The sequence below is a fragment of the Mobula hypostoma genome, chromosome 2, assembly GCF_963921235.1.
Source record: "Mobula hypostoma chromosome 2, sMobHyp1.1, whole genome shotgun sequence".
NCBI lineage: Eukaryota > Metazoa > Chordata > Chondrichthyes > Myliobatiformes > Myliobatidae > Mobula > Mobula hypostoma.
In genome coordinates, this window is record NC_086098.1 from 182,425,726 (window position 1) to 182,452,579 (window position 26,854).

At 39.9% G+C, this 26,854-nt stretch overlaps 2 protein-coding genes across 6 annotated transcripts in view; one reads left to right on the top strand and one right to left on the bottom strand.

The window, feature by feature from the left end:
• lsm14b (LSM family member 14B) overlaps positions 1-26,854 on the top strand; it is a 51,520-nt gene that overhangs the window by 22,160 nt on the left and 2,506 nt on the right. For 2 of the 5 annotated variants that reach the window (XM_063041210.1, XM_063041207.1), the window contains exons 2-9: positions 11,726-11,880; positions 12,430-12,565; positions 13,820-13,957; positions 17,935-18,093; positions 18,324-18,404; positions 19,471-19,632; positions 20,191-20,359; positions 21,948-22,118. In XM_063041210.1, the coding sequence (XP_062897280.1) occupies positions 11,726-11,880; positions 12,430-12,565; positions 13,820-13,957; positions 17,935-18,093; positions 18,324-18,404; positions 19,471-19,632; positions 20,191-20,359; positions 21,948-22,113 (1,166 nt within the window). In that variant the 3' untranslated portion in view covers positions 22,114-22,118. The remainder of the gene's footprint in view (positions 1-11,725; positions 11,881-12,429; positions 12,566-13,819; positions 13,958-17,934; positions 18,094-18,323; positions 18,405-19,470; positions 19,633-20,190; positions 20,360-21,947; positions 22,119-26,854) is intronic. The other 3 variants (XM_063041209.1, XM_063041211.1, XM_063041212.1) reach the window with 3 other exon arrangements.
• LOC134342726 (syncytin-B-like) lies at positions 483-12,414 on the bottom strand. The gene is made up of 2 exons (XM_063041202.1): positions 12,102-12,414; positions 483-3,406 (listed from the first exon to the last, which is right to left on the bottom strand). The coding sequence occupies exon 2, from the start codon at positions 3,047-3,049 to the stop codon at positions 1,685-1,687; it is 1,365 nt and encodes a 454-aa protein (XP_062897272.1). The 5' UTR covers positions 3,050-3,406; positions 12,102-12,414; the 3' UTR covers positions 483-1,684.

Below are 26,854 nucleotides of genomic sequence, written 5' to 3' on the forward strand. Positions count from 1 at the left end.
CGCCCCTCCCCCCCACACCCCCCCTTCCAGCGGGCTCTTCTCGCCATTCTTCATCCCCAACACACCCCCTTCCAGCAGGCTGTTCTCTCCCCTCCAGTTCTTCATACGGCTCTTTTTCAACCCTCCCCTTCTCCCCCCACCCCCAACAGGCTCTATCACTTCTCCTTCCCCTTCACCCTTTTTCCTGTTCTGTACTCTTTCCACCCCCCCACTCCTGTCTCTCCTTCTCGCCCCTCCTCTCTCTCCTTCAGACTCTGTCCAAATATTCCCTTACCCTTAAAGTTGTCCACTTTTTGCCAGTAACGTTTTCTCTTCACTTTTCTGGCTTGTATTATTTTGGTTTGGATGTGCATTTAATTAAGTTTTTCTCTATTGTTCAGAGAGACTTCTTCCTGTTGCCATTTTTTGATTGGTTCTTCTCTTGCTGATATTTAACGTGCCAACCAGATCCTGGCTCTTTGGAGGTTATTTAAGTATTATTTAGAACTTTTTGTATTCTAACATTTTCTATTTCTTGAGGTTAATGAAAACCTGAAATAGAAACAGAAATACTTGGTTCAGGTAGTGTGTCTGTAGGGGGAGGAACTGGGTTGGTATTGTCGTGGTTTCTCGTTTCTTACAAACAACAAGGAGACGCAGAAAATCCTTCAAGAAGTTTTAAACTTTAATTTGCAAATCAAAGCTGAGACAATCAGAAAGCTAGTAGCTGACTGCCCATCGAGGCTTGTACACAGCATTCTTTATAGCAATCTCCTATCTTAGCTACATTATCATATCCAGACGGCCTGTGATCACATGTCATCAATACATCCGCTTTCGACCTTCCACTATTGTTTTACTCCCCAATTTAATTATGTCCTAGTTTACTTCTTAGACCAGGTGTCCCCTCATAACTAACCACAGTTATTTCTTAATTGGTCTTGTTTTGACATACTGCCACATATTTCATTACTTTACTCGCCACCATTATCTTTCTACTTGGTTTCATTCTAGTTCTCTTCATGAATTAATAGTGATTAGGTCAAAAGTCATGGCTACATAGTGAATACCCTCTATTCAGCTAGCAGTGGTTACACAGTAAATATAGAAAATATAATGTGTGCATTTGAGTGAATACTGAAATACTGTTGAGTAAATACTGTAAATACTGTAATACATAGAAAATACAATGTATGCGTTTACATTTTCCGATATAATCTGCCCTTTGAGACCCACAGGGTCTCATAGAGAGAGAGGACTGAGAGTCTATGCACAAAAGCTCAAATAAAGCCACGCATTTACTCCCAAATTTGGGTTCAACTATAGTTTTCTGCGCTTAAGACTCAAAGTGTTCTCTCCCTAACTCCCTAGGCCGCTGAGCCAAAAACCCATCCCTTCGTAACTGAGACAGGAAAAAAGACTCAGGAGCCTTCACAGCCTAATCCCCACATATCTCATCTCTCTCCTGTTCGTCTTGCATGTCTCGTAGACTGTACGAAAACATCATCGGTGTCTCCTTCTCCATAAGGCTCGACCCAACAATTTCCAGGAGCATCGGAAACCGTTTCATTGCAGCACGCACTACAAGCGACTTGAGGCATGGAAGAAAACAGCACAGAATGACCGCACAGCTTAGCAATACAATACCAATGGTTACTGCAATCTTGGTCAGCCATGGTCCCCATCCTCCTAGTTTACTATTTAATCAGTCGAAGAACTGATGTCCAAACCCTGCATTTTGTTTAACTTCCTTTCTTAAATTTTTCAGTTTATTCATTGCTCTGGTAAACGATCCCTCCAGACAAGTATTATTCGGTATAAAAGTACAGCACTGTTCCCCAAACATTACACAAACTCCTCCTTTCTCTGCCAATAGCCAGTCTAGTACCCGTCTATTCTGCCACGCCACTCTACTGGTTGCATCTAGCTGCTGCCCCAAAGCCTCCAGTGCATCATCAGTGTAGTTAATGAATCTTTGTTGATTATAATATATATAATTTATCCATTCAACATTTTTACTAACCCCTATTATAGGTGTAAGTGCCTCCCAGCCCGCAGCAATCTCATTTCTTGCCTTAAATTCATTAGGTATACCTTTCGGCTGTCCTATACTGTCGATTTGGATTGTTGGATCAGGTTCATATTTTCTCTTCCTTTGTCGCAGTATCTGCTGCTTCAGAGCGTCAAATTGTACTTCAGGGGATACTACAACTTCTTGAATCAGCATAACTCGTGTACGTGTACCTGTCCAACTGAGGGGGAGCGTGGATCTCAGACCTCCCTCCTTCCCACAGAGCCACCAGGTATCTGCTAACGGGATGGTCTGGGCATCCAGTGCACCATCGGGCGGAGAGGTACCTGTCTTGTATCTCTGGCCTGGGGTTACATCCCAAGTCTCAGCACAGTTACCACTGAAATGTCCAACCAAGAGATCACCCGTCCGTGTGAAACATTCATAACTCAAATGCTCCTGCACTTTGAGCTTTTCAAATGTGGATGTCTGGCTTCTTTTATTCATAGTCCACGGTCTGCTGTAATTACAGTTAGAGGCAAGCTTGTTTTGATCATACTGCGAGGAAGCCTGGTATAACATACACCAATAAGGGCACATTGGTGTGTTATCAATACATTTCCGATAACAAGGATCTATCCCGCTACAAATTCCCATACTGCAGGTCTTGACTATACTTGGACACTGCTGCGCACACTGCCCCCTCCGCTCCTTTCGCCATTGCACGCAGGTGGAAGAGTTGTATGGCATGGGGACTACATATTGTGCTGGATTTGCTCTTGAGCATACATAACAATTCTGTCTCTTCATCATCCCTGCTGTATAATTTGCCCATTGGTACCATATGTTCTGGTACCATGGTACGGAGGTAATCGTTGTGCTCCTCTTACTCCTTTCTCTCAGGTTTTGTGGGATCCTAACAGTCCCATGCCACATCTGCCAAATTAATGGTCTCCAAATCTGCACAAGAGTATCTGAGTGTATCATCCCGGGGGGCAGGACTGGTCGCCCCCAAGTCGTCCCCATTATCTGAAAGAGTACTACCATCCATATCCCCATCCTTAGGATCTACGGGCCTGTCCTCAGGACCGAAAATTTCCCTTATTACTTGGTCAAGTTCCTGCGGTTCAGTGTCAGCTTCTTGTTGCTCTTGCCTGTCCCCTACTGTTCCTCTTCACCACTTACCTCGGTTGGCACACCTGACTGTACCTGCGGGACTGCTCTAGTGCAGTGATTGAGATGATACCAGGTGGAGCGTCCTTCCACTTGAACTGCGGTGGGTGATGCTTTGGTTACTATAAAGGGCCCTTCTCTTCTGGGTTCGTTCCACTTTCTTCGAAACGCTCGCACGTAGACCTGATCGCCTGGCTTGATTGGTCCTTCCCCTTGATCTATCTCTGGCTCTTTCTGTTTTTCCTGTACATAAATAGACTTATGCATCATAGTTAATTGCCGCATGTATTGTTTTAATTCCAATTCCAGTTGTTCTAAACTAGGCCCTTTATATGGTCCTCTCCACCGGGGCACTGGCATGGGCCTTCCGGTTAGCATTTCATGCGGTGTTAGACACGTCATCCGATTAGTCTGCATGCGGTAACTCATTAATGCTAACGATAGTGCATCGACCCAATTAAGTTTAGTACCTGCACAGATTTTGTTTAGTTTGGTTTTTAAGGTCCCGTTAATTCTTTCCACCATACCCTGCAACTGAGGGTGATACACACATCCAAATCTCTGCTTTATTCTCAGTGCTTGCAGTATTAACTTGACCACTTTTTGAATGAAAGCTGAACCATTGTCTGAGCTAATTTCTGTCGGTATCCCAAACCTTGGGATCACTTCGTTTGTCAGAAATTTCACTACTGTTCCTGCCCCTTGATTATGTGCCTGGCATTTTACTATAGCCAGTGCTTTTGGTTTCATCAGCGCTTTTATTAGATCTAAAATCTGCTGACAGTGCTGTATGGGATCTCCATTGCTCTTTTTAAAACCTCTCTGTTTCCACACTGTAGATTACTCCCCAAGCTTGTATGTCCTGCTTCTTTCATTATTTTCCTTAGTGGCGTTACAATTTCAGCATATTCCCCAATCCAATCTGAACTATATCCTGTCAGTCCCAGAAACGTCATCATCTCTCTCACTGTCTGGGGCTTGGGAGCTTTAGTTATAGCCTCAATTTGATCCGGCGCTATCGCCTTCACTCCCTTGGATATCACTCTACCTAGGTATTCTACCTGTTGCTTGCAAAATTGCAGCTTCTTTCTAGATACCTTATGCCCTCCATGCGCCAGTCTCTCTAAAAGGGTTATGGTATCCTATTCACACTGTCCCTCACTTTCGGAGCAAATCAACAAATCATCCACATACTGTATCAATGTACTTTCCAACGATATGCCCTCTAGGTCCACCTTTAACACTTGATTAAATACGTGTGGTGAATGTTTAAATCCTTGAGGCATTCTAGTGTAGGTATACTGGTTGTTTCTGTATGTAAATGTAAATAGGTACTGACACTGATCTGCCAGGGGAACGCTGAAAAAAGCCGAACACAAATCAATCACCGAAAAATAGTCTGCTTCTGGTGGAACATTAGTCAAGAGCGTTGTGTGGGTTGGGAACTACCGCTGGCCAGTCCTCCACTACCTCATTCACCGCTCGCAAGTCATGCACCAGTCTCCATTTAGATTTATCCGCTTTAAGGACAGGTAACAGTGGGGTATTACATGGGCTGTCTGTCCTTAAATACTCCTGCCTCCAGTAGCCCCTGCATCGTTGGCGCTATTCCCTCTTCTGCCTCTGGTTTCAGGGGATAATGTGGTCTCCTGGGTGGAACTGCTCCCTTTTTCAGCTTTATTTCTACAGGACTAGCTGTTCTTATTTTTCCTACATCTGTGTCATGTTGCGACCACAGGATAGATGGTAACCTATCCAGCTTGTTATCTCTCTGCTGGCCTTCCTCCTTACCCAATAACGTCAGGTGTGGTTGGGGAGTTACTTCGACCTCCTTTGCTGTTCCTACCATATCTATATCTACCTCTATTTTAAAGTAGTCGTTGTCTCCCGATACCCACACCTGTGGCATAATTTCCCTCCACACTGCTACGATTCCAGCGTGCTTTACTAAGGGTCCTAGGTCTTTAGACTGATGTCCCTCATTTACTAGCAGCGTTATATGGGGCTCAGCTTCTGGTATCCTGTACCATTTCTCCAAGAAAGTATTCCACCTGACTTGCAGGGCTGCCCCTTGTCTCCCAATTACTATAGCTTCTCCTCTTAGGTGCTGCCGGTTACCTGCCTCCCTGTACCATCTCTCCTCTAACTCTCTGTTCTGAGTTTCGTCAAAAATCACTGTGCAATGTTACTCGGATTTGGGCGCTATGGCCTGGGGCAATATAGCCTGTATGCCCTTTTTCCATTTTTCCCAGATTTCCCAGATCTGATCTTCTATGTCTCCTATCCAAAAGACATTAGCTTTCTTGACTTCCCGCACTAGTAACTGAGCATTTACTCTTTCCACACTCAACCCACTTCTGGTACATTCTAATTTTAATTCTAGTTTTAATAAGGCATCTCTGCCTAGCAAATTCACCGGAGTTCCTTTGGACACTAATATTGGCAAAACTATTCCTTTGCTGCCCATCCTTAATCTCACTGGAGCTGTACATTGTGTCAACTGTGTTTTTTCCTGAGAACCCTACAGTCTTAATAGTCTTAATAAATTTTCCTGACATGGGAAGGTGAAGGGCATATTGCGGCTGTATGCAAGTATACGTGGCTCCAGTATCTATCATCATTGGTGTCAGCTGCCCTTCTAACACAACCTGAACAATGGGTTCCTCTTCTGCCTCCCTTGTTATCACTGGGTAGTGTCCCTTCCCACCTGGATTCTCTGGGCACCCCTAATGTCTTGCATAGGGGTTCACGGGTCCATTCGGCCCTGCGGGCTCTGGTCCTTGGCTAGACTGTGGTTCCCCTCTCATTGATTCCCGCTGGTATGTGATGGCCCATGGCCTAAGTGGATAGTCCCTTCTTATGTGTCCTGCTGGTTACATCCCCAGCACCGTCTCTGCATCTCTCTTCCCCCTTGTTTCCTTACTGGTCCTTCCTGCCCATAACCTCTCTGCCCCCCTCCTTGGGATTTCCAGTCCTGTCTGGGCTGCTGTTTAAATTTATCCTGTCCCTGATAGGGCATTTGTGGAAAAGCACCCCCAAAGACGTTTATTATTGGCATGGGATTTTCTGGGCCCTGTCTTACGGCACGACCGGTCCCTCCATATAATGGCATTTCATTAATTTCAACGGCTGTGCTTAAGTCGGTCATTGCTGGCAGCATCTTCTTGCCTTTTTCTTTTTCCTTCTTTTTAAGTTCTTCAAGCTGCATTTGTATCAGCTTTCTTTGCACTTCTTCTTGCTGCTCAGTCAACTTTCGTTTGTCTTTTCGATATTTTTCGACCGCATGGACTACGTGGTCCCTGAATTCCTGTGGGGTCATTGACATCAGTCCAACCACTTCCTCAAGTTTAGACTTAACTTGGGAAGGCATCGCATCCAAAACAGCATTTCGGAACATCCAAGTCATAAATGGGTTGCCTTCTACCTCTTGTTCAGTTTCCAGTCTCCACCTTTTCAACTGATTTTCTATATAGGCTGCTGGATTTTCAGTGTCTCCCAGTGGATCCCCTTTCATGGCTTTGGGGTCCATTTTGGGTGGATAGAGCTCCCTGAGGGCCCCCCATACCCTCTGCCTCACTGCGTCAAACCTGGCCCCGTCAATCAGTGTGCTGTCCGCATTCTGTATGCCAGCCGCTTCCATCAACTCTTGTAGTTTGGAGGTTCCCATCAGCCTTATCAGCAGCACCTTCAAATCTCCCATAGCCAACATTCGTCCCGTGGTTTCTTCCTCAAAGGCCCTAATCCACTTCCCTGCACCCTCATGTAGGCTGGGCAGGGTGTTTTTCAGCCCTTCCAGGCCCTGGGATCCCCAAGGAATATACTGCACTTGTCCCAATCCTTTTAATAACAACGGCATCATTCTCCCTTTCCTTTCCCACATCTCCTGACTCTCCTCCTCGCCTGACTCCCCATCTGTTTCTGAGCACGTTTTCACTGGCTGCCACATGATTCTTTCCAGGGTTTCCTATCTCCCTTGGCCTCCTCGTGGAGTTCTTTCTTTCTGCCTTGAGCTAGCATTTGCTTTGGCCCATGCGAAATCCTCAAACTCTCGTTGGAAATTCAGTCTGCGCTGTAATTCCCTAATCTCTCCCTCTGTTTCTAATATCTGCCTTTTCACTCTCTCTTTTCCCCTTCAAGGCTCCTGTCTCCTATCCTTTGCCTACATTCTCCGGCACCCTCTCTTTCGCTGCTTAACTCTTGCTCTCCCGACAAGTTACCTTCTGCTCTGGCCTGTTCAGTTCCGTGCCCATATAACAAAGATTTCTCTTCATCCCTTTTCGCTTTTAATTCCTGTAACCCTTTGATCTCTTCTACTATTTCCCATCTCTCCTGCTCTATCTTTGCCCTGTCTTCCTCTATTACCTTCCGTAGTTCCTCCCGCTCCTTTTCGTGATTCTTTCTTTCCTCCTCGGTATCCCAGACTTTAATTTCTCCATTTAGATCCACTCTTCCTGTTATCATCGGACACTGCTTAAGGGTTTCTTTCTCATAATAAGGAGGAGGTTTTTCTACGTCTTTCAGGTCTGGGTATAAAGCCGAAGCCGACTCCCTGTTATGCTTTTCCTTTTCTTTATCAGACTGCTCGTTTCGTTTCTCAATGTCTTTTTTACTTACTATTAATATACCTCCCGTCTTTCTTAATCTTTCTCCCTCCATCCTAAAGAGTTTTAACACTTCCATTTCTTGTTCCCTTTTTCCTTCTCTTAGATTTATCTTTGGGTTTGTGATTTTTAATTAGCGCTTCCATTTCCTCACATAAGCTTACATCAAATGTTCCTTCTCTTGGCCATTTTGTGACCAGTTCTTTAGTTTTTTCCCATTTTTCTGAAATTTCCACGATCTTACCTTGACACACCGGGAATTTTCTGCTCAATATTTCTACTGCTGTTCCTTTCTCTGTCATGTTGCTCTCTTTTTCCTTTTTCTATTATGGTATTTTTAGAATCTCACTACTTGCCTACTTAATAGTACTATTTTTCTAACTCTATTTCTATGCCTAGCCTTATGGTTTATCTCACCAGCGTCTGAATTCTCTATCAAACTATCTTTGTCTCTTACTACGTTCTGCCCGTGCAGACCCCTACTTGGGGCGGTATCCACAGAACCTTTTACACCTCGCCTATGCAGACCCTTACACTTCTTAAGGCAGTATTCACGAGGATTTTTAATTTGCACCTCGCCTATGCAGACCCTTACACTTCTTAAGGCGGTATTCACGAGGATTTTTAATTTGCACCTCGCCTATGCAGACCCTTACACTTCTTAAGGCGGTATTCACCAGGATTTTTAATTCTCCTTCCTTGCCTGTTCAGACCTTCGTTTCGTGCGAAGCGGTATCCACAGGGACTTACCAATACCATGTGGAATTTTCTTACTTAACTTATTATTACTTTATTCGTACTTACCCCCACTGCAGTGTTCTTGATTAATCCTCTGAGCCTCCTTTTATCCCCGATTCTGCCAGATTCTTTGGATCGGAGAGACCTTTCGGCGGTTGCTTCACACTTCTGAGTCCCCGAGACCCCCCAAAACCAACAGAATTCTTAGTCCGAATTATCGCAAAAAGCGCTCACTTTTTTCTTTGGGTGCACTCTTAATTCTGTTAGCCTCGTGAGGGTCCCCGAGGGACCGGGAAGCGTCCCAATCTGCCGTTCCCTTCCTCGCGGGTCTCTATCCGATCCTGTTCATGACGCCAATTTTGTCGTGGTTTCTCGTTTCTTACAAACAACAAGGAGACGCAGAAAATCCTTCAAGAAGTTTTAAACTTTAATTTGCAAATCAAAGCTGAGACAATCAGAAAGTTAGTAGCTGACTGCCCATCGAGGCTTGTACACAGCATTCTTTATAGCAATCTCCTATCTTAGCTACATTATCATATCCAGACGGCCTGTGATCACATGTCATCAATACATCCGCTCTCGACCTTCCACTATTGTTTTACTCCCCAATTTAATTATGTCCTAGTTTACTTTTTAGACCAGGTGTCCCCTCATCCCTAACCACAGTTATTTCTTAATTGGTCTTGTTTTGACATACTGCCACATATTTCATTACCTTACTCGCCACCGTTATCTTCCTACTTGGTTTCATTCTAGTTCTCTTCATGAATTAATAGTGATTAGGTCAAAAGTCATGGCTACATATTGAATACCCTCTAATCAGCTAGCAGTGGTTACATAGTAAATATAGAAAATATAATGTGTGCATTTGAGTGAATACTGAAATACTGTTGAGTAAATACTGTAAATACTGTAATACATAGAAAATACAATGTATGCGTTTACATTTTCCGATAGTATTCCGGGTTGATCTTGAAAAATGATGCCTCCTGACTTGAGATTTTTCCAGCACTTTGCAGAAGCCAGAAGTCAGAAACAAAAGCCATTTTGCTTTTGTTATGAAAATCTGACTTGCCCATGAAATGTTTGGTTAGTGTCAATGGCCGTGGTTAACATTGATATGTGTATGGTTTTAACTCTGTCCTGCTTGAGGTATCCACAATATAGCCTTAAAGGCTTTCATTGCATGCTAATTTGTATGTTGCAGAATTTTAGCTTAAACTGCAACAGCAAATTAGTGTATAATTTAGACAACTAAAAGTGGTTCACTATTGATGCTCATGTAATTTAGTGAGCAATCTATTTGCTTGTCAAAATATTTTTATCATCGTACTCAAACTGGGAAATGCCACTTAAAAAAATGGTTTGCGTTATCTTCTTGCTCTCTAGTCTTAAAGAGCTAGGGGAATTGGGTAGGTCAAATCATGAAATGAGAAAAGTGTTATTTTTATACAAGGTTTGTCTCTAATCTTAGTTTTGAAAATTGTTGATCAAATCTGAGTTATAAATTAAGATTGAATAGATTAGGACTTTATTTGATAGTATGGATATGGTTTGGATGCAGGTCGATGGGAGTAGGCAGTTCAAACGGTTCATCATAGACTAGATTGGCTGAAGGGGCTGTTTCTGCTGTATTTCTGAGTCTATGCAATCAAAATCAAATTCAAGTTTAATTATCATTCAGCCATACATAAAAACAGCAGAATAAAATAGTCCATTCTTTTGGTTTACAACTGATTTAATACTGTTGAATTTAATCTTAATAATACGATAGGCACTAATAGTTAACAATCTTGCATAAAGTCGATTGTGCTTTTTTTAACATACTATTTGTAACTGAATTGCTTTCAAAATTACTTTAAATTTAATATTTTAAATGTACATTTTGCTGCTTATTCCTTTTGAGGAATCCTTTGCATTATGTTGTAGAGTTCTAGCATCTGTCAAGAATGCGATAGATCAAAGTATTTATAATATGCAAAGTTGCAGTGTGGATTTATTTGCCTTCAGAGAAAAATGCAACTTGAACCCAGGGAATCGTGAGTGTAGGCATCCTAGATATTAGCTGTTCAGCAAAGCTGTTGTTGTACAAGCAATTGTTTAACACAAAGCTTTTTGAAAACAGTCTGCTTTGAAAGTCATTTGTTTAGTATTCTTCTTAGAATGATTACTCCAGTCAAAAACAAATATAGCAGGTAGGTAGGGTAGGAAAGAAAATCTGCTATACTTAATTGACTGGGGCATTGAGCATAAAAGTAGCTAAGCCATGTTGCAGCTGTTTATAACTTTGATTAGGCCACATTTGGAGTTCTCTGTGTGGCTGTGGTCACTGCACTACAGGAAGGATGGTGAGGATTGATTTGTACTGCATCAAGGTTGGCACAGACATTATGGGTTGAAGAACATCATCTGTTCTAAAGCAGCATTAAATAGTTTCAAATTTGTTAACCTGACTGGTTTTGCATTGGACATGAGACATGTATGTTGGCATTTATTCTCTAGATCTAATTGTTTCTGAGCTGATGGGACTGTTAAAGACTAATCACTTGGTAGATTTAGTCTCATGTACATCAATTGAAATAAGGGCAAAAGTGGCAGTGACGTGGAAAGGAGGTGTTGGCACAGGATTAGAATCTGGCCATTGGCCCATTTATTACAGAAATGCAATGGAAAATACAGCAAATCCTTGTAATTGCAGCAATTATGGAAAATTATCTTGCATCTTGCTATTTAATCACTTCTATAGCAAAAGCGAGTACATCTGACTGATCTCGGTCAAATGTTGTCCTCTTTTTTCCTTGTGTGCCATACTCTGCCAGAGCCTCAGCGACCACTTTTCAAGTGGTTGTCTTGGAGGAAAGATTCTGTGAGTGGTCCCCCATGTCCTTCTCACAGCGCAGTTATTTTTTTTACGAGGCCGAGTTGCGAGCTCAACACTCAACCCCGCACAGATGGAAAGCGTGCCCGGGAGTGGCCCGACTGGATTTGAACTCGGGAATCTTCAACCCGGAGTCCGTCGCTGATGTCACTGCGCTACCAGCCAGCCTAGAGTTGTCCTCTACTGGATTCATTTTCCACATTAGAATTTAATGCAGTTCACTAACTGTTAACAATTATTTTTTAATTGATTCATGGGTGGTTTCATGTTTAAGTTAATACTTTTGTGGTCCATATGGATTCTTCATTATTTTCCATGCATGATACTAGGACTTTTTTTTGGTAGTGAGATCATTTGGTACAGAAGACCGGCCCACGGACAGACCTGTTGCCCCAAGAGATGAAATTTATGAATACATTATCTTTCGAGGCAGTGATATCAAAGATATTACTGTGTGTGAACCTCCAAAGCCTCAACCCCAGGATCCTGCTATTGTACAGGTAAATATCTAAAGATTTTAAATAAGTTAATCTGGCTTTAAAGTCTTTGTGAAATTAAGTCTTTCTAGTATAGTAAATAACTCGAATATTATGTAATTATTGGCCTTGTTCACAAAAATCTTTAACAATGTGTGAGAGGAGGGACCAACAGAAATTGTTATTTTAAACAGAATTTTTTTTCCCTTTTTAAGTTAATGACTCATCCAAAGTAATTTTCTTACCTTTAAACTGATCCATTGGCTCTTGATGGTGATGGATTCTTGAGGTATTACTTGAATAATTCAACTTTTTGATTGAAGTCAACCACTTGTGCTTCATATTACCCCAACGATAAGGTAAATAAGTTGCCACACCGCCTTTCTCAGTTTAGGGCCATAAAAAAATAACCAGTTTAGCTTTCTCTGAAATTGTTTCTTAAAGTGATCTTGTGATATGTTGGTTCAGAAATTTACAGAAAGAACTGTGAATGTAACAACATGTAAGTGATATTGTAGGACCTAGTATGTGCCACTAATAGTGTCAGCATGACATAACTTTTTTATCTTCTAGTCTTCATTGAGCACTTCATCAAATGCTTCATATCAACCTCCTACGTCATACAGTCCTTTCCGAAGTATGACTCCATATAGCCAATTTGCTGGAGGATCCCTGGTTGGACAACAGTATGGTGCCACTGTGGGCTTAGGTCAGTGTACTGTCTGCTGCATAATTTGCATGTAATAATTGTATTTTAAGTAATATTACTGTATGAGTCCCAGAATGTCAATTCCAAGTCCCTGCTATTTTACAGATGGATAACTGAAAGATTTTTTTTTTCTCTTTGATGCTCTTAGTTGGTACACATTCAAAAATGCTTTACTAAGACTTGCTATGTAACTTCCAACTGTAGCTTTAGTTGAATCCAATGTGAAGTAAATAAAATAGTGATTAGTACATTGCCTCACAGTTTGCCAGATCCAAGTTGCAGTCACTTGTCCCTAGTGATTCATAATGTCTTTTTTAAAAAAGTCAATGAATGTGCTGAATTTAGTTGCAATAATTTACCAGATTTTCTTCAACTTCCACTAGACAAAGGTTAAGGCAAAGATCTGAATTATGGCTGTGATTTGGCATGTAAATATTTGTGTGTGTTTGTGTAATCACCTCTTAGAATGTTGTTCACGTCATTGCTTATTCAACTATTGCGTTGACTGTTGTGATTGCAAAACACCTAGTAATATTCTTAACAGTTTTGACAAAATAAGTGTCTTTAAAGCTGAAATGGTTGAGCCCCTTCAATTATTCCAAGTCTGTATAGAGGTCTGGTTTGTTTCTAAAGCTTCCTAGTAACACACTAAGGTGCTACTGCTACAGATGGGAATCCAAATTTGACTGCATCTGTAGACTTGGTTTCCAGAGTAGTTTTGAGTTAAGAAACCCATGATGTGAAATCATTTCTTGTTTTAAAACTAAATTTGATTTTAACAAGCTTGATTTGTGTATAAGATTGATTCCTTGTAGTCAAAATGTTTGGAAGTTTGATTTTTACAATAAAACTGAGTACTGCAATATTCTTCATCCTATGCCAGAGTATTTGGATCTTTGGAAAAAAAACACTGAATGGAATTTTGACTACTTTGTGACATTAGCACTACCCCCATTCCACTCATCCATCCATCTTTTTGAATTATCTGTTGCTGGAGATGAAGGTTCTGGTGGTAAATTCATTTTAGCTTACTGCTGGGTTTTTCACCTTTGGCTGCCTTTCTCCTCTAATTTTACTCTGATTTTGCGCCACATCGTATGTAATTTGTTGTTGTGGATTTTAAGATTACTTTTGACGATTAATGTCTAACGGAGTTATTGTAAAGTATCTTTAGAATTTGAAGATAATTTTTGTCAAAGTTGGCAGCATTGATCCTCTGGTTCCCTTTTTTTCTCTTTCCTGCACTCTTAACAGGATGTTCAACACCCACTCAAATCACAACTGTTTCTCAGTCCAGTACTGATAGTCCTCCCTCACCTCAACCAGCCTTTACAGAGCTTGAAATACCTCCTGATCCAGCACCTTTGCAGAAAAGCCAACTGATTTCTCAGGGTAACGTCTGTCTGTAGTCTGCTTAAGGTTGTTTGTTATTATACTAGGTAGATGGTATTCTGTCTTGCCATTCTGAAATGTGCCTTCATCCAGCATGTGGTACTTATTTGGATTTTTGTTTACTGAAGTATTTTTATCTAATTCATAAATATGATAAGAGACAAGCTCATCGTATGTATAGAATTCCAAAACAGTAGTCCAGGTGGATTCCATTTATTCCTAATTTGACTGTATCAAGTTTAGCCAGTTTGGTTTTAATTGACTTTTCACCTCTAAATGATATCAAACTTTTTATAAATATATTCTTTCAAATAGTTAATATTAAATTCTTGTTTTAAAAACCTAATGGTATGCAAGTAGTGAACTTGCGATTTGCTTGTCTCATCACTGGTGTTCAGGGATTTCATGACGGATGTATTGCAATGCTTTGTGTTTTTTTTCAGTTTCTTCATCCTTATTACCTATACTAATCTTTTGGCTTGCAGACGGAGTATGATAAGGGGAACACGTGGCCCTCCAATTTGGAGTAATGTGATCCTCTTGTAATACTTAAGCCATTCCATATATTTTTAAAGTTTTATTGCACTTAAAGCTGTATTTTTCTATTGAGATTTCCCTTCCAATTTTAAATAATGGAAATTCCATCACCAGTATTGAGTTGGGCATGTGCAATCACCATGTTGATTTGGTTCTTGTGCAGCTACTTTTATTCTGAGATGCAGTTGGTTCTTTGTTAGTTCCATTGTACTGGGCAGAAATATGATTTAGTGCATAAGTAGCTAACAGCTGACTTGAATAGATTGTTTCTTTGCTGATGTTCTAGAGCTTTGACCTGTTTCTATGTTGAAAGCTCCATGTAATTTTCCTGTACTGATTGTAGCAGGTATTTTAAAGAAAAGAGCTCCATCAGTCTGTTTGCATTTATTTGGGTAGAGTGGTGGGGGTGAGTGCTGGACACGATGGAGGGAACACCATTGTGGAATAGTTGACTTTGAAATATTTATCATCTTAATGCTTTAACACAATTAAATACAAATTCCAGTTTCATATGTAGGTGAAGAGCTGTAATCTAAAAGTTAACAATGTATGCTCTGAAGGTTTTTGGTACTGATGTTGCTGGAGCAGTGTGGAATAATTGAGCTGTCCTTTCAGTGGGTCCAAGCAAATATCTGTTCAAATGCCAAAATTTAACCTATTGCAAAGTTGGCCACTACTCTAGATTGGTGTTTTCTCTTGTGTACAGTAGCAGATGTTACTTCATAGCCTTTCCTGCTGAACAAAATAATCAGGTTCTTGAAGTCAGCCTTCTGAAATGATTAATGTTTTTTATGAAAACAAATACAGTAGATTTCTGAATAACAAGATGTTGCTAATAGTGGGTTCATTGTTCAGGATCATGTAAAAAAATTGCTTTCTATTGATTTGTTGCTACCCTATCCAAAGATGCACATGGTTGTCTTGTGCTTGGGTCTGTAGACCCTTTATCTGTGACATTATTGTCTGATGTAACTGCTGTACATCATGGTTAATTTCAAGCTGATGGCAACTGAAGTTCTGTTGGTACTTATTACAAAATGAAAATCTGTTTTATACTTCATGTACTTGGACAAAGATGTTCTTGTAGTTGAGTTTGGGATATGAGCCATTTACATTTTTTAGGTTTACTGCTTCTGATTTAAGTAGTGTCAAACATTCAGGTTCTTTAATAAGTTTGCATTTTTTTTGAATTAGTCAATTGTTTAAGCAGTCTAATTCTAGTAATCTTTCATATCCACAAACTAAGCTGTTGGCATTTGAAGGATCATCAGGCTTTTTGAAAATCATCTTGCGTGTTGTTAAGTTGGGTGATGTAAAATGTAGTTGGGAAGTTTGCTGCTGACCTAATTGATTAAACTAAATCTTGGTAGCTAATCTAGTTAGAGACTTTTTGAGCCATTCTGTATTAATTATTCACTACTAAACATTTTGGTACAAAGGAGGTAGAACTAAATGATTCCAAGTTTGTTTGAAATTGGACATTGATCAGTCTAGCAAAAATCTATATAAATATCTTCCAACCAGATTGGTTACTCTGCTCTATCACCTTACACGAATTTTAAAATTTAGTCTATCAGGGTGAAGCCATTTTCAGAGTGGAAGTGCATGACTCTGCAAATGCTTGAATCTGGAGCAGCAAACAAGCTGCTGGAAAAACCTAGCGAGTCGAGCAGCATCTGTGGTAGAAAAAGGAATTTCTGATATTTTGGGTCCAAACCTTGCATCAGGTCTGAAATGTCAATAATTTCTTCCCCACCCCCCACAAATGCTGCTCTGCTTGCTGAGTTCCTCCAGCTGGTTGGTTGATGCTCCATTTTAAGTGCTTTGATGTAAGTTCAATGTAATCCTTTATTCTTTCACAGTTATCTGGCCTGTTGAATCTATTTAAAATTGTTTGAAAGGGCTTAATCTTGCATATTGTTGTAATTATAATTGTAGGTTGTGATCTGGCTATACACAACTAATATTGGAGACTAGTTAAAGAACTGTTACAGTTTTTAACTTGGTCCCCAAAAGAACTCTGTCTCTCAACAGACAGGATTCTGTTCCCATATGGGTAATGCTGTGAATGCGAGCTTTGTTATCCTTGAGTTTAGTGTCAAAATTGTATAGCAGTCACATATTCTTCAGATTTGGATACCCTTGGCTAAGACTGTAGGTGCCAGTTCGGCTACATATTCAACAGCATTTTGTAATTGCAGCCTGTTTAAATATTGCTGCAAATGTTACTTTTTTTCCCCCCCTATTGGTTTTTTTTTGTCCCAGGGCTGTCCATTGCACCTCCTTCAGTAAATTTTTTTTCTCGCTCACTGAGTTAGACCCTTGTATCTTGAGCCTGCATTAACTTTTAATGACTGAGGTGTGCACTGTGTGTGTGTGTGTGTGTGTGTTTGTTTAAAACTTTTGTGTTGCTAGGCTATTCCCTTATCTGTCTGTTCTCAGCTGAGACGAGTGAAATTGATGGTTGGCATCAGTCTATATTGCAATCTAAATGATGGCTTCAGTCTTGATACTTGGAAAATTTCTCTCACCCAATACAGGATGCTGAGCAAGCAGTGTGACATATCTCTTGTAGTGGGAGAGCTGAGAGGGTGACTATGTACTTATTTAGATGAACTAAGGGAAATAATTTGAGATTAGCAGCCATTTATGATGATGGGTTAAATATTGAAATGGCAAAAGACTTTGGATTCTGGAAGTTCTGCCAAATAGGCAGCAATAAATATATCCCTATAGGGGTTTGGGACAGGTATCACACAAGAGTAAATATCTTGAAATTGGCTGAAGTTGCACAGTTGCTCATCATACATCAGGACCAGGGCACATTCAGTGAATGGCCTCCATCAGAATATAACATTGCACAATGTAAAATGGTTACGTAGGGAAGCCCTGCCTATGGAAAGACTGAAAAATATAATATATGGCAGCTTTGATGAACTACAAACCTTGGGTTTTGCCAGGTTTGTATTTGAATCCCTTTGTCAATATTTTAAATGAACATCCCCAAAAAAATCTCATTTCTAACAAATGGAGTACACTAAACCAGTTGTAGAGCTAAATATAATAGGTGTGTGGAGGACTTGCATTGTCAGTTTATGGATGGTGCACATAAAATGTTACCTGCTTAGTTCTCTGTTCCTGTTGGATGTTGAAATATTGTTTGTAAAAAGAGTGCATCTTAATTGTGCTTTTCAAAAAAGTAGTAAGTATTTCTGGTTATTCTGGTACAAGGCCAATAATTGAGTATTTGTTCATCCATTTGTGCGCTTTTTGAAATAAGTTAACTAACCAATGATCATTTTGCCACTACTACATTACTGCTGACTAGTAGCTCTTTTATTTCTTTGTTTATCAATAGAATCTCTTCTATTGCATGTAAACATGTTATGGATTGTGTTCAATTCCTCTTTGTAGTTGCTGAAATAAATTTCTCTATTTAGCAGCTACTGGTTTTCCATTTTTACCATCAAGACAAAGTCCTATGGTGGAACAAGGTGTGCAGACAAGTCCGACAGAGGGCCTTAACCAGAAGAACCTGCAACAGGATAAAATTGCTACCAGTATCAATCAGCAACCTGTTGGTCTGGAGCAAAAGAAAGGTAGATTTTCAGATTTGCAGCGGTGGTCACATCAAATTCTTCATGAAAAACCTGCATACCTTATTGTATTGTGTAGAATGTAGTTTTGCAGTTTATTGATTTGATTTTTTTTTATCTTGGTTAATCAGCCATCTGTCAAAGCTTGAGAACAGGCAGAAATATGTGCTGTACATTAAACTGTTCTAAGTTGAAGAATAGTAATGGGTGGTGAATTGTTTCCTTTTTCACAGTTGTTTCACTGCCTTTAATACAAAATCAAGCTCAAGTGAATGATGAGAATAAAAAGCCTCAACCTCAAAGGAGACGGACAGGTGAATATTTTGTTACTCTGCTGTTAGGCTTTTCGTGTGACTGTTTTATAATGTAGTGCTCTAAAATTGTGCAACCAGAAAGAATATTAACCAAATAAATAAATACAACGATTTTATGGAAATTGTATGTGCATTTCCAAAGAAGCTGCTTAGTTTTAAGATCCAAGCTAACATGAGCCAAACCTCAACCACGGTTTTCATGGGCTTATCTTAATATTTAGTTATTGAATGAATGCAACTTTGATTTTTTTTGTGTGTACGTGTATATATGTATGTGTGTGTGTATATGTGTGTATTTATTTATTTAGTTAGTTTGTTTCTGGTTCTCTATGTATAAATCCATTAAAAGACTACTGATGAGCCAAATTGATTATCTTGTATGGGTGGCTAGCACTCAGCTATCTGGCTTGAATACTTTCAAGTAAATAAATCTCGGGGGTAGTATATGATGACATATGTGTTTTGATAATAAACTTCCTGACTTTTGTCCAGAAACATTTTACTGAATAAAACTTTGAAATTTATTACACTGCAAAATTCAGAAGCAAACAAGAAGCAGCTGCTGCTGAAAGTGAAATAAATTTAAAGCAAAATATTTTGTTTAGAAAATATTAATTCAGATTTTACTGAGTTCTCTGTTGCTTGTACAGATTAGAGACTTTAAGTAGATTTGAAACAGTATTTAGTATCTAGTGCAAAATACTGAAGAGCTATGGGGTTAGCAAGTTATGACATTAGATTTTAGATATTTGATTCTCTAGACAAAATAAATTGTTAATACAAAAGCATATCCAATGATTTATTCTTTAATAAGGATATTTCTTCCCTAATTTCAAAAACCCATCAAAGCTTCTGAAGGAATTTGCTGAGGAAGTCGTACTTGATGACCTTTGAATTCTTACTGTTGCTGCCATTATGTCTGGTACTCTGTTAGTGTTACTGCCTGTGAAGAACTTGGTCACAACAAACTTGGAATGTGAATATACTAATTAGATGGTTGTGCTTTATTGTTTAAGCTGTTTCCTTTAACTGTTATTTTAGACATTCTTATAATATTTCATTACAGGCAATAGAAGAGTCAGAAACCGAGGAAGAGGACAAAACTTTTCTGGAAGTAATAAAGAAGCAACAATGAAGTTTGAAGGGGACTTTGATTTTGAAAGTGCAAATGCTCAGTTTAATAAGGAAGAGTTTGAAAAGGAGTTCCAAAACAAACTGAAAATTAAAGGTACTTCATTGCTACATATAAAAAGTGAATTGATCTGAAATTACTACACAGACAATTTGATTTTTGAAATATTCACTAGCGTCACATGGGTTTTGTCTCATCCATAAGGAAGAAGTGCTTAACCTTGATCCATTGCAATATGTGTGAAATATACATGTCAAGTATTTAAATTTTCATGATTTCTGCAATCAATCCACAGTGGATGTTTTCTACTTCAGTGCACACTTTGACTGGCCAAAGTTCTATCTCTCAGTATAAAAATGTGTGACTTGCACCTTGAATTAAGCAGAAGTTGAGGCATAAAGTTTTTGATTAATTTGGGTCGATATTTTGATTTCTGATTTTGAGCAGTTGACTGTCACAAGTATTGGGCTTGTGATTCGGACTGCAATAAATCAGTGACGAGAGAGAAAACATTCAAGTAAACTTGGGTACTGCTCCCTGCATAGATATACAGTAGGATAGCATGCAGTTTGAAGTGTACCTACCATAGGATAATTGTATGCATGTAATTGCAATTTTAACAACATGAAATGAAATACCTTTATAACTTTTTAGATGATATTGTACATAAAGGAGATAATGGCCAGCAAGAAGAGAAAGGAGATTCAATTGTAGAAACACTAAGTACGGAAGGAAAAAAAGAAGAGCCATCACTTGGACCCAACTGTTACTATGATAAAACAAAATCATTCTTTGATAATATTTCTACTGAGCCAAAGACAAGGTAAATCTTGTGCAGTTTACAATGATACATTAGATGGGAATGAGGAAAGTTCTTTGCACCTATTCAGATTCCAATTCAAGCTTGCCTTTTCAAATATGCTGTTTCCCACTTTTGGAACATTTACAGCTTGTTTCAAATTTGAATGTTCATGTTTTCCTTGTGGAGGTGCAAAACCTTGAACAAGTTCTAAATTTTCATTTGTAGAATAATACAGCACAGAAACAGACCCTTTGACCCACAGTGTTGTGCGAAGCTAGTGAAATGAGTAATCAATTATGCAACTAAACTAATTCTTTATACCTGTACAATGTCCATATCCTTCCATTTATTGCTCATTCGTATGGCTATGTCAGAACCCCTTGAACACCTCTATCATATTAATCATCATCATCACCACCACTCCAGCAGTGTATTCCAGTTTTCCTATGCATCTCCTTTGAACTTGCTCTTTCTCACCTTAAAACTTGTGTTAAGATATTAAGGGGAATCGGGTGATGAAGGGAAGACAGAACTGAATGGGGTGAGGGATTTTAAAATTTGAGTGCTTAGTCTGAGATTAATGATGTAGATTAGTGAGTATGGAGATCTTGGCTTGATGGGATATCATGCAATATTACTAGAGATTTGGATTGCAGTTGAGGTTAAAATGAGGGATAATTTGTAGTGCTTTGGAATAAGATTTTGGCAGATGAAGCAAGAACAGTCAGATGTTGCAGAATGGAAATATTGAATAAAAACAGAAAATACTAGAAATGCTCAACAGAGTTGGAGTTCAGAGCACCATTTAAGTCAGCAATTTTTGCAAGGCAGAGTAGAACTGAAATAAAGACCATTCCATTCATCCCACAAAAGATGAGCAGCTTGGACTCGTGCAGTGCTCATAGTTTCCCCTTGACCTGGGGAAAGTGAGTAGTGTTGAAAGAGGTTGCTTAATGTTAGGATGTGTTCAGCCTGGCAGGTTTGTTAACGGAGAGGAACTTGGTAGGGCTCAGTTCATGGGGAGGGAAAATTGGAAGCCCCTCAGACCCTATTGATAATGGGTTGAAGGGATAGAAACATTGCACTGCTAAGGTGAAGTTGTATTGGAAAGGGACTGAACCACGGGATAGAGGATGGAGTCGGGTATGAAGAAATAAGTTTATGGCAGTGTAGTGATTAGCATAACGCTATTACAATACCAGTGACTTGGGTTCATCTCTACTGAAAGAAATTTCTATGTTCTACGCTTGACTGTATGGGTTTCCTCAGTGCTTGATTTTCCTCCCACCCCCTAAAGACACATGGTTAATTGATCACATTGGAGTAAATGGGTGGCATGGGCTTGATGGACTGGAAGAGCCTGTTAGTATGTTCTGTCTGAAATAAGTTTATAATAATTGGGACTGTCTGGGCAATTTCACTTTTGGATCTTGGGAAGAAGGTAGAAGCGGACTGGCTGGGACACTACAATGTTGTAAACTTTGCCCAGAATTCAATTTTATTGTTTTCTTTGTTCAAACATTCTAATTTGTTGCTTAATTATTTTTTTCAACTGAAGCATTCCCTACTATATTGTCTGCTTTCCTTTCATCTCTTCAACTTCCAATAGACGTACGTGGGCAGAAGAAAGAAAGCTTAATACAGAAACATTTGGGATCTCTGCTAAATTTGTTCATGGACGTGGTTTCCGTGGAGGCTTCCGTGGTGGAAGAGGTCGTGGAGGTGGGAGAAGAACTTCTTCAATGCCAAGAAATAGTGGTGGCAGCAGAGTTTAGTTAAGGTAAAGCAGCAACGCCAGTTTTGATGTTTTTCTGTTTGGGAAAGAATCTTGGTCTGGGAGTGAAACAGAAATTAGTAAGACCTGGGGTTATCCATTCATGGTCCTGAATGTTTCAGCTGTTTCGAAGTGCAGTCAAAATTTTATTTTTAATACGTAAAATAAAGAAAAATGTTGGAAACACTCAATTGGTCAGGGACAATTTGTGGAAAGCAAGACATGAGTTGATGTTTCAGGACAAAGATCCTTTGTCAGCATTAGGTTAAAGAAAATAAATCTGTTGTAGAGAAGGTGAGAGAAAATGGAACTTTTTTTTACAGCTGCTGCCTGGCCCCTTGACTGTTGCCAACAGAAAAGATCCTGGAAATCTTGAGCAACAGACAGAAAATGCTAGAGAAACTTGGCAAGTCAGGTAGCGTCTTTGGAGGGGAATAAATACTTGACACCTTGGGCTAAGGCATTTCATTAAGACTGGAAAGGAAGAGAGTCAGAAGCTAGAACAAGGTGTTGAGGGAAAGGGGAGGAGTACAGACTAGGTGCTGCTGGGTGAGGGGAAAAGGTGTGAGGTAAGAAGATGGGAAGGAATAGATGCAAGAGATAAAGGGCTGAAGAAGGAATCTAATAGAGTTCAGTGGACAATAGAAGAAAGGGAAGGGGGGGAACAGAGGGGTGATGGGCAGATGAGAAGGGGCAAGTATAACCGAAACGGGGAATGGATAAAGAGAAGTGGGGGACTAATTAGTAGAAGTTAGAGAAATCGATATTTGTGCCATCAGGTTGGAGGTTACCCAGACAGATTGAAGGGTTGCTCCTTTAACCTGAGTGTGTTCTCATCGTGGCAGTAGAGGAGACGTGTCAGAATGGGAAGTCAAATTGAAATGGGTAGTCACCAAGAGAACCTTCCTTTTGAAACCGAGGGGAGGTGCCCTACAAAGCAGCCCCCAGCCTGCATCAGGTCCAGTTGATGTAGAGGAGACCTACTGCTTCCAGTAGCTTTTTCAGTTATTCAGCATTTTTGTTATTTTCATTGTTAAATATTTTGAATAAAAAGTACCTAGTAAGAATGGGAATGAAAGGGGATTAACATTGCCATTGCAAAGCACATAGTTGTACTACATGTTATCAGTTGGTGCTGTCCATGTTAGAATTTATCTCCATGATGTAGAAACTTTATGGTTTTACTACTTTGCCTTACTGTAGTGGGAAATCATTTCCACCTGCGCAGATTATCAATGTTGGCTTTACTTCTGTTTTGCAAGTAGCTTAATGAGGCTTGTCTTATGGATTAATTGAGGTTTATAGGTGCTGGATGTGTTGTCTTCATTGTGGCCCTTAGAATCCAGCTAAGATTTGCATCGATACTAATGATTGCATTCGTTCCACTTTGAGATGATTAGAAAAATGGTTTCTGAATGGGAAAACATGAAGATTGCATGTTTTAGCTTGTAAATATGGTGTTTTCTATAGGACCCAAATTCAAGTCTAGAATGCAAGGATGAGATATCTGCCTACCTGTAGGAGTCCTTAGCAAACTGAGTTTAGGAACACATGAACAATGACTATTGCATTAAAGTTGTAGTAAGTTTTTGTAGAATATGAAACAGCAAGATATAAGTGAACTATCAAGAACTGCAAGAAAGCTTTAATGCAACTAAAATGAATGTAAAACATTCTTGTGCACCTTTTCTGATTGAGTGCCTGATATAGAAATTTTATGCTACTGTACTGTGCAAAGTCTTAGGCACCATAAATTTTTAAATACATTTTTCTTTAGATATTTACTTTTGTCTTCTGCATTAGTGTCAGGTAAACAGAGCAAAATTTAGATTTCCAAACATTAATTTTCCGTAAACTTAAATGCTACAGAGATTTTTTTGTATTTCGTTAAAGAAAGTAACTTTAAGTAATAGCAACACACATCAAAGTTGCTGGTGAATGCAGCAGGCCAGGCAGCATCTCTAGGAAGAGGTATAGTCGACATTTCGGGCCGAGACCCTTCGTCAGGACTAACTGAAGGAAGAGCTAGTAACAGATTTGAAAGTGGGAGGAGGAGATCCAAAATGATAGGAGAAGACAGGAGGGGGAGGGATGCAGCCAAGAGCTGGACAGGTGATTGGCAAAAGGGATATGAGGGGATCATGGGACAGGAGGCCCAGGGAGAAGGGAAGGGGGGGGAACCCAGAGGATGGGCAAGGGGTATAGTCAGAGGGACAAAAAGGAGAGAGAGAGAGAGAAAAAGAAAGAGTGTGTGTATATAAATAAATAACGGATGGGGTACGAGGGGGAGGTGGGGCAGTAGCGGAAGTTAGAGAAGTCAATGTTCATGGCATCAGGTTGGAGGCTACCCAGACGGAATATAAGGTGTTGTTTCTCCAACCTGAGCATGGCTTCATCTTTACAGTAGAGGAGGCCGTGGATAGACAAATCAAGATGAAGCCACAATTAGGGTGGAGGAACAACACCTTATATTCCGTCTGGGTAGCCTCCAACCTGATGGCATGAACATTGACTTCTCCTTTTTCTCCCTCTGTCCCTCTGACTATACCCCTTGCCCATCCTTTGGGGTTTCCCCCCCTTCCCCCTTTTCCTTCTCCCTGGGCCTCCTGTCCCATGATCCCCTCATATCCCTTTTGCCAATCACCTGCCCAGCTCTTGGCTGCATCCCTCCCCCTCCTGTCTTCTCCTATCATTTTGGATCTCCCCCTCCCACTTCCAAATCTCTTACTAGCTCTTCCTTCAGTTCTGACGAAGGGTCTCGGCATGAAACGTCAACACTACCTCTTCCTAGGGATGCTGCCTGCCCTGCTGAGTTCACCAGCAACTTTGATGTGTGTTGTTTGAATTTCCAGCATCTGCAGAATTCCTCGTGTTAACATCAAGTAATAGACTGCTTTTCAAATTAAAAACTTGATTACTTTGTAGGTATCTAACCCAGTGTGTGATGAAACAAAAATAACAAACAGGTGCTAATGATCACTGACATGGGTTAAATGACATAAACTGGTTAACTGAAACAGAAACAGTAGAGAATTAATCAAACAGGGTGATGGACAACTAAACTAAAAGGTGAGGGTGTGGCAGATGTGACATCAATTCATCGTTCTTGCACCATGGCAAGAGTAAGCATAGCAACAAGGCACAATGTGGTCATTCTGCATCTGCAAGGTCTCTCCCTAGCAAAAATTTTGTGGCAGGTAGGAGTTTCAAGATGTACTGTCCAAGCTTTTCTGAAGAAGCACAAAGAAACAGGGAAGGTTGAGGACCACGAAAACCAAGTGCAGCAGACGAGACATTAAACTGACATTCCTTCTAAGTTGGAAGAAGTCCAGCACTATCAGCTTTAAACCTATATAAGCCACTGGAACGCAACCCCTTTGAATTTTTTTTACCGTCTGAAGAAGTCTTGTCAGAAGTAGTCTTCACAGAAGAATTGCTGTCAAGGAGCCATTTCTTGTAAGTGGAAACAAAGCCAAGAGACTCACCGGCGCACAAAAATACAAGGATTGTAGTGCTGAACAATGGCAGCAAGTGTTCTGGACTAATAAGTGAAAATTCAAAACTTTTTGCTCTGAGGGGAGGCAGTTTGGCCATACAAGAACTGGATAGTATTACATGGATGAGTGTCTGCAACCAACAGTGAAGGATAGTGGAGGTTCCCTGCAGATTTGGGGCTGCATTTCTGCAAATGAAGCTGGTGATCTGGTCAGAATTAATGGAATCCTCAATGTTGACAAGTACAATTACATTCTTGTCCATCATACAATCCACCTTACCATCAAAGAGGCATTTGATCAGTCCTGACTTCATTCTGCAGCAGGAAAGTGACCCCAAACTCACGGCCAAAGTCAGAAAGAACTACCTTCAGTGAAATGAACAAGGAATTCTGCAGTAGATTGTATGGCCTCCATGGAGCCCTGATTTCAACATCAAGACTACCTGGGATTACCAAGAGAGACAGAAGCGAGATTTGCAAAAATCTGCAGAAGGACTGTGGTAAGTTCTCCAAGGTGCTTGGAACAACCTACCAGCCAATTTTCTTATAAAACTATACAACAACATACCTAAAAAGAACTGATGCAGTTTTAAAGGAAAAAGGGTGGTCACACCAAATATTGATTTTAGTTTTTTAGTGTTTACTGCTCTTTATAGTATTTTTTTTAATATTTAGAAACTTAATTTCATTATCTTTGAAAGCATTTGACTTTGCAGAATTAAAAAAAAATGTACTTAAGACTTTTGCACAGTACTATATATCAGTACTATCCATTGAAGCAGGCATTGTCTATTACTATTTTATAGATTAGTTTTATTTGTATATAATTGGATACATGAGGTGGCTTATGTATTAAATGTTAGATATGGTCATGAAATAACTAGGAATCCAGATTATATGAGTATTTAACAGTAACACAAACAATGCTGGAGGAACTCAGCAGGCCAGGCCACATCTATGGAAAAGAGTAAACACTTTAGGCCAATATCCTTAATCAGGTCTCAGCCCAAAATGTCATTTTGTGTGTGTTGCTGTGGATTTCCAGCATCTGTAGATTTTCTCATGTTTGAGTATAACAGTGTTTAGTTTCTCTACATGAAAAAAATACATTTTAAATGATCAGCAAGCAACTTAGCCTGTGCCAAAGTTATTATTAAATAGTAATTTAGTTTTAGCCTTCTGAAATGCTCATGAACCGAATATTAAGAACATCTGTGTGCAGTGGCCTTGAGCCTCTGTACACCTT

Excerpts from the sequence above, each read along its gene's own strand:
- LOC134342726 (XM_063041202.1), bottom strand. The coding sequence starts at position 3,049 with ATGGGGATATGGATGGTAGTACTCTTTCAGATAATGGGGACGACTTGG.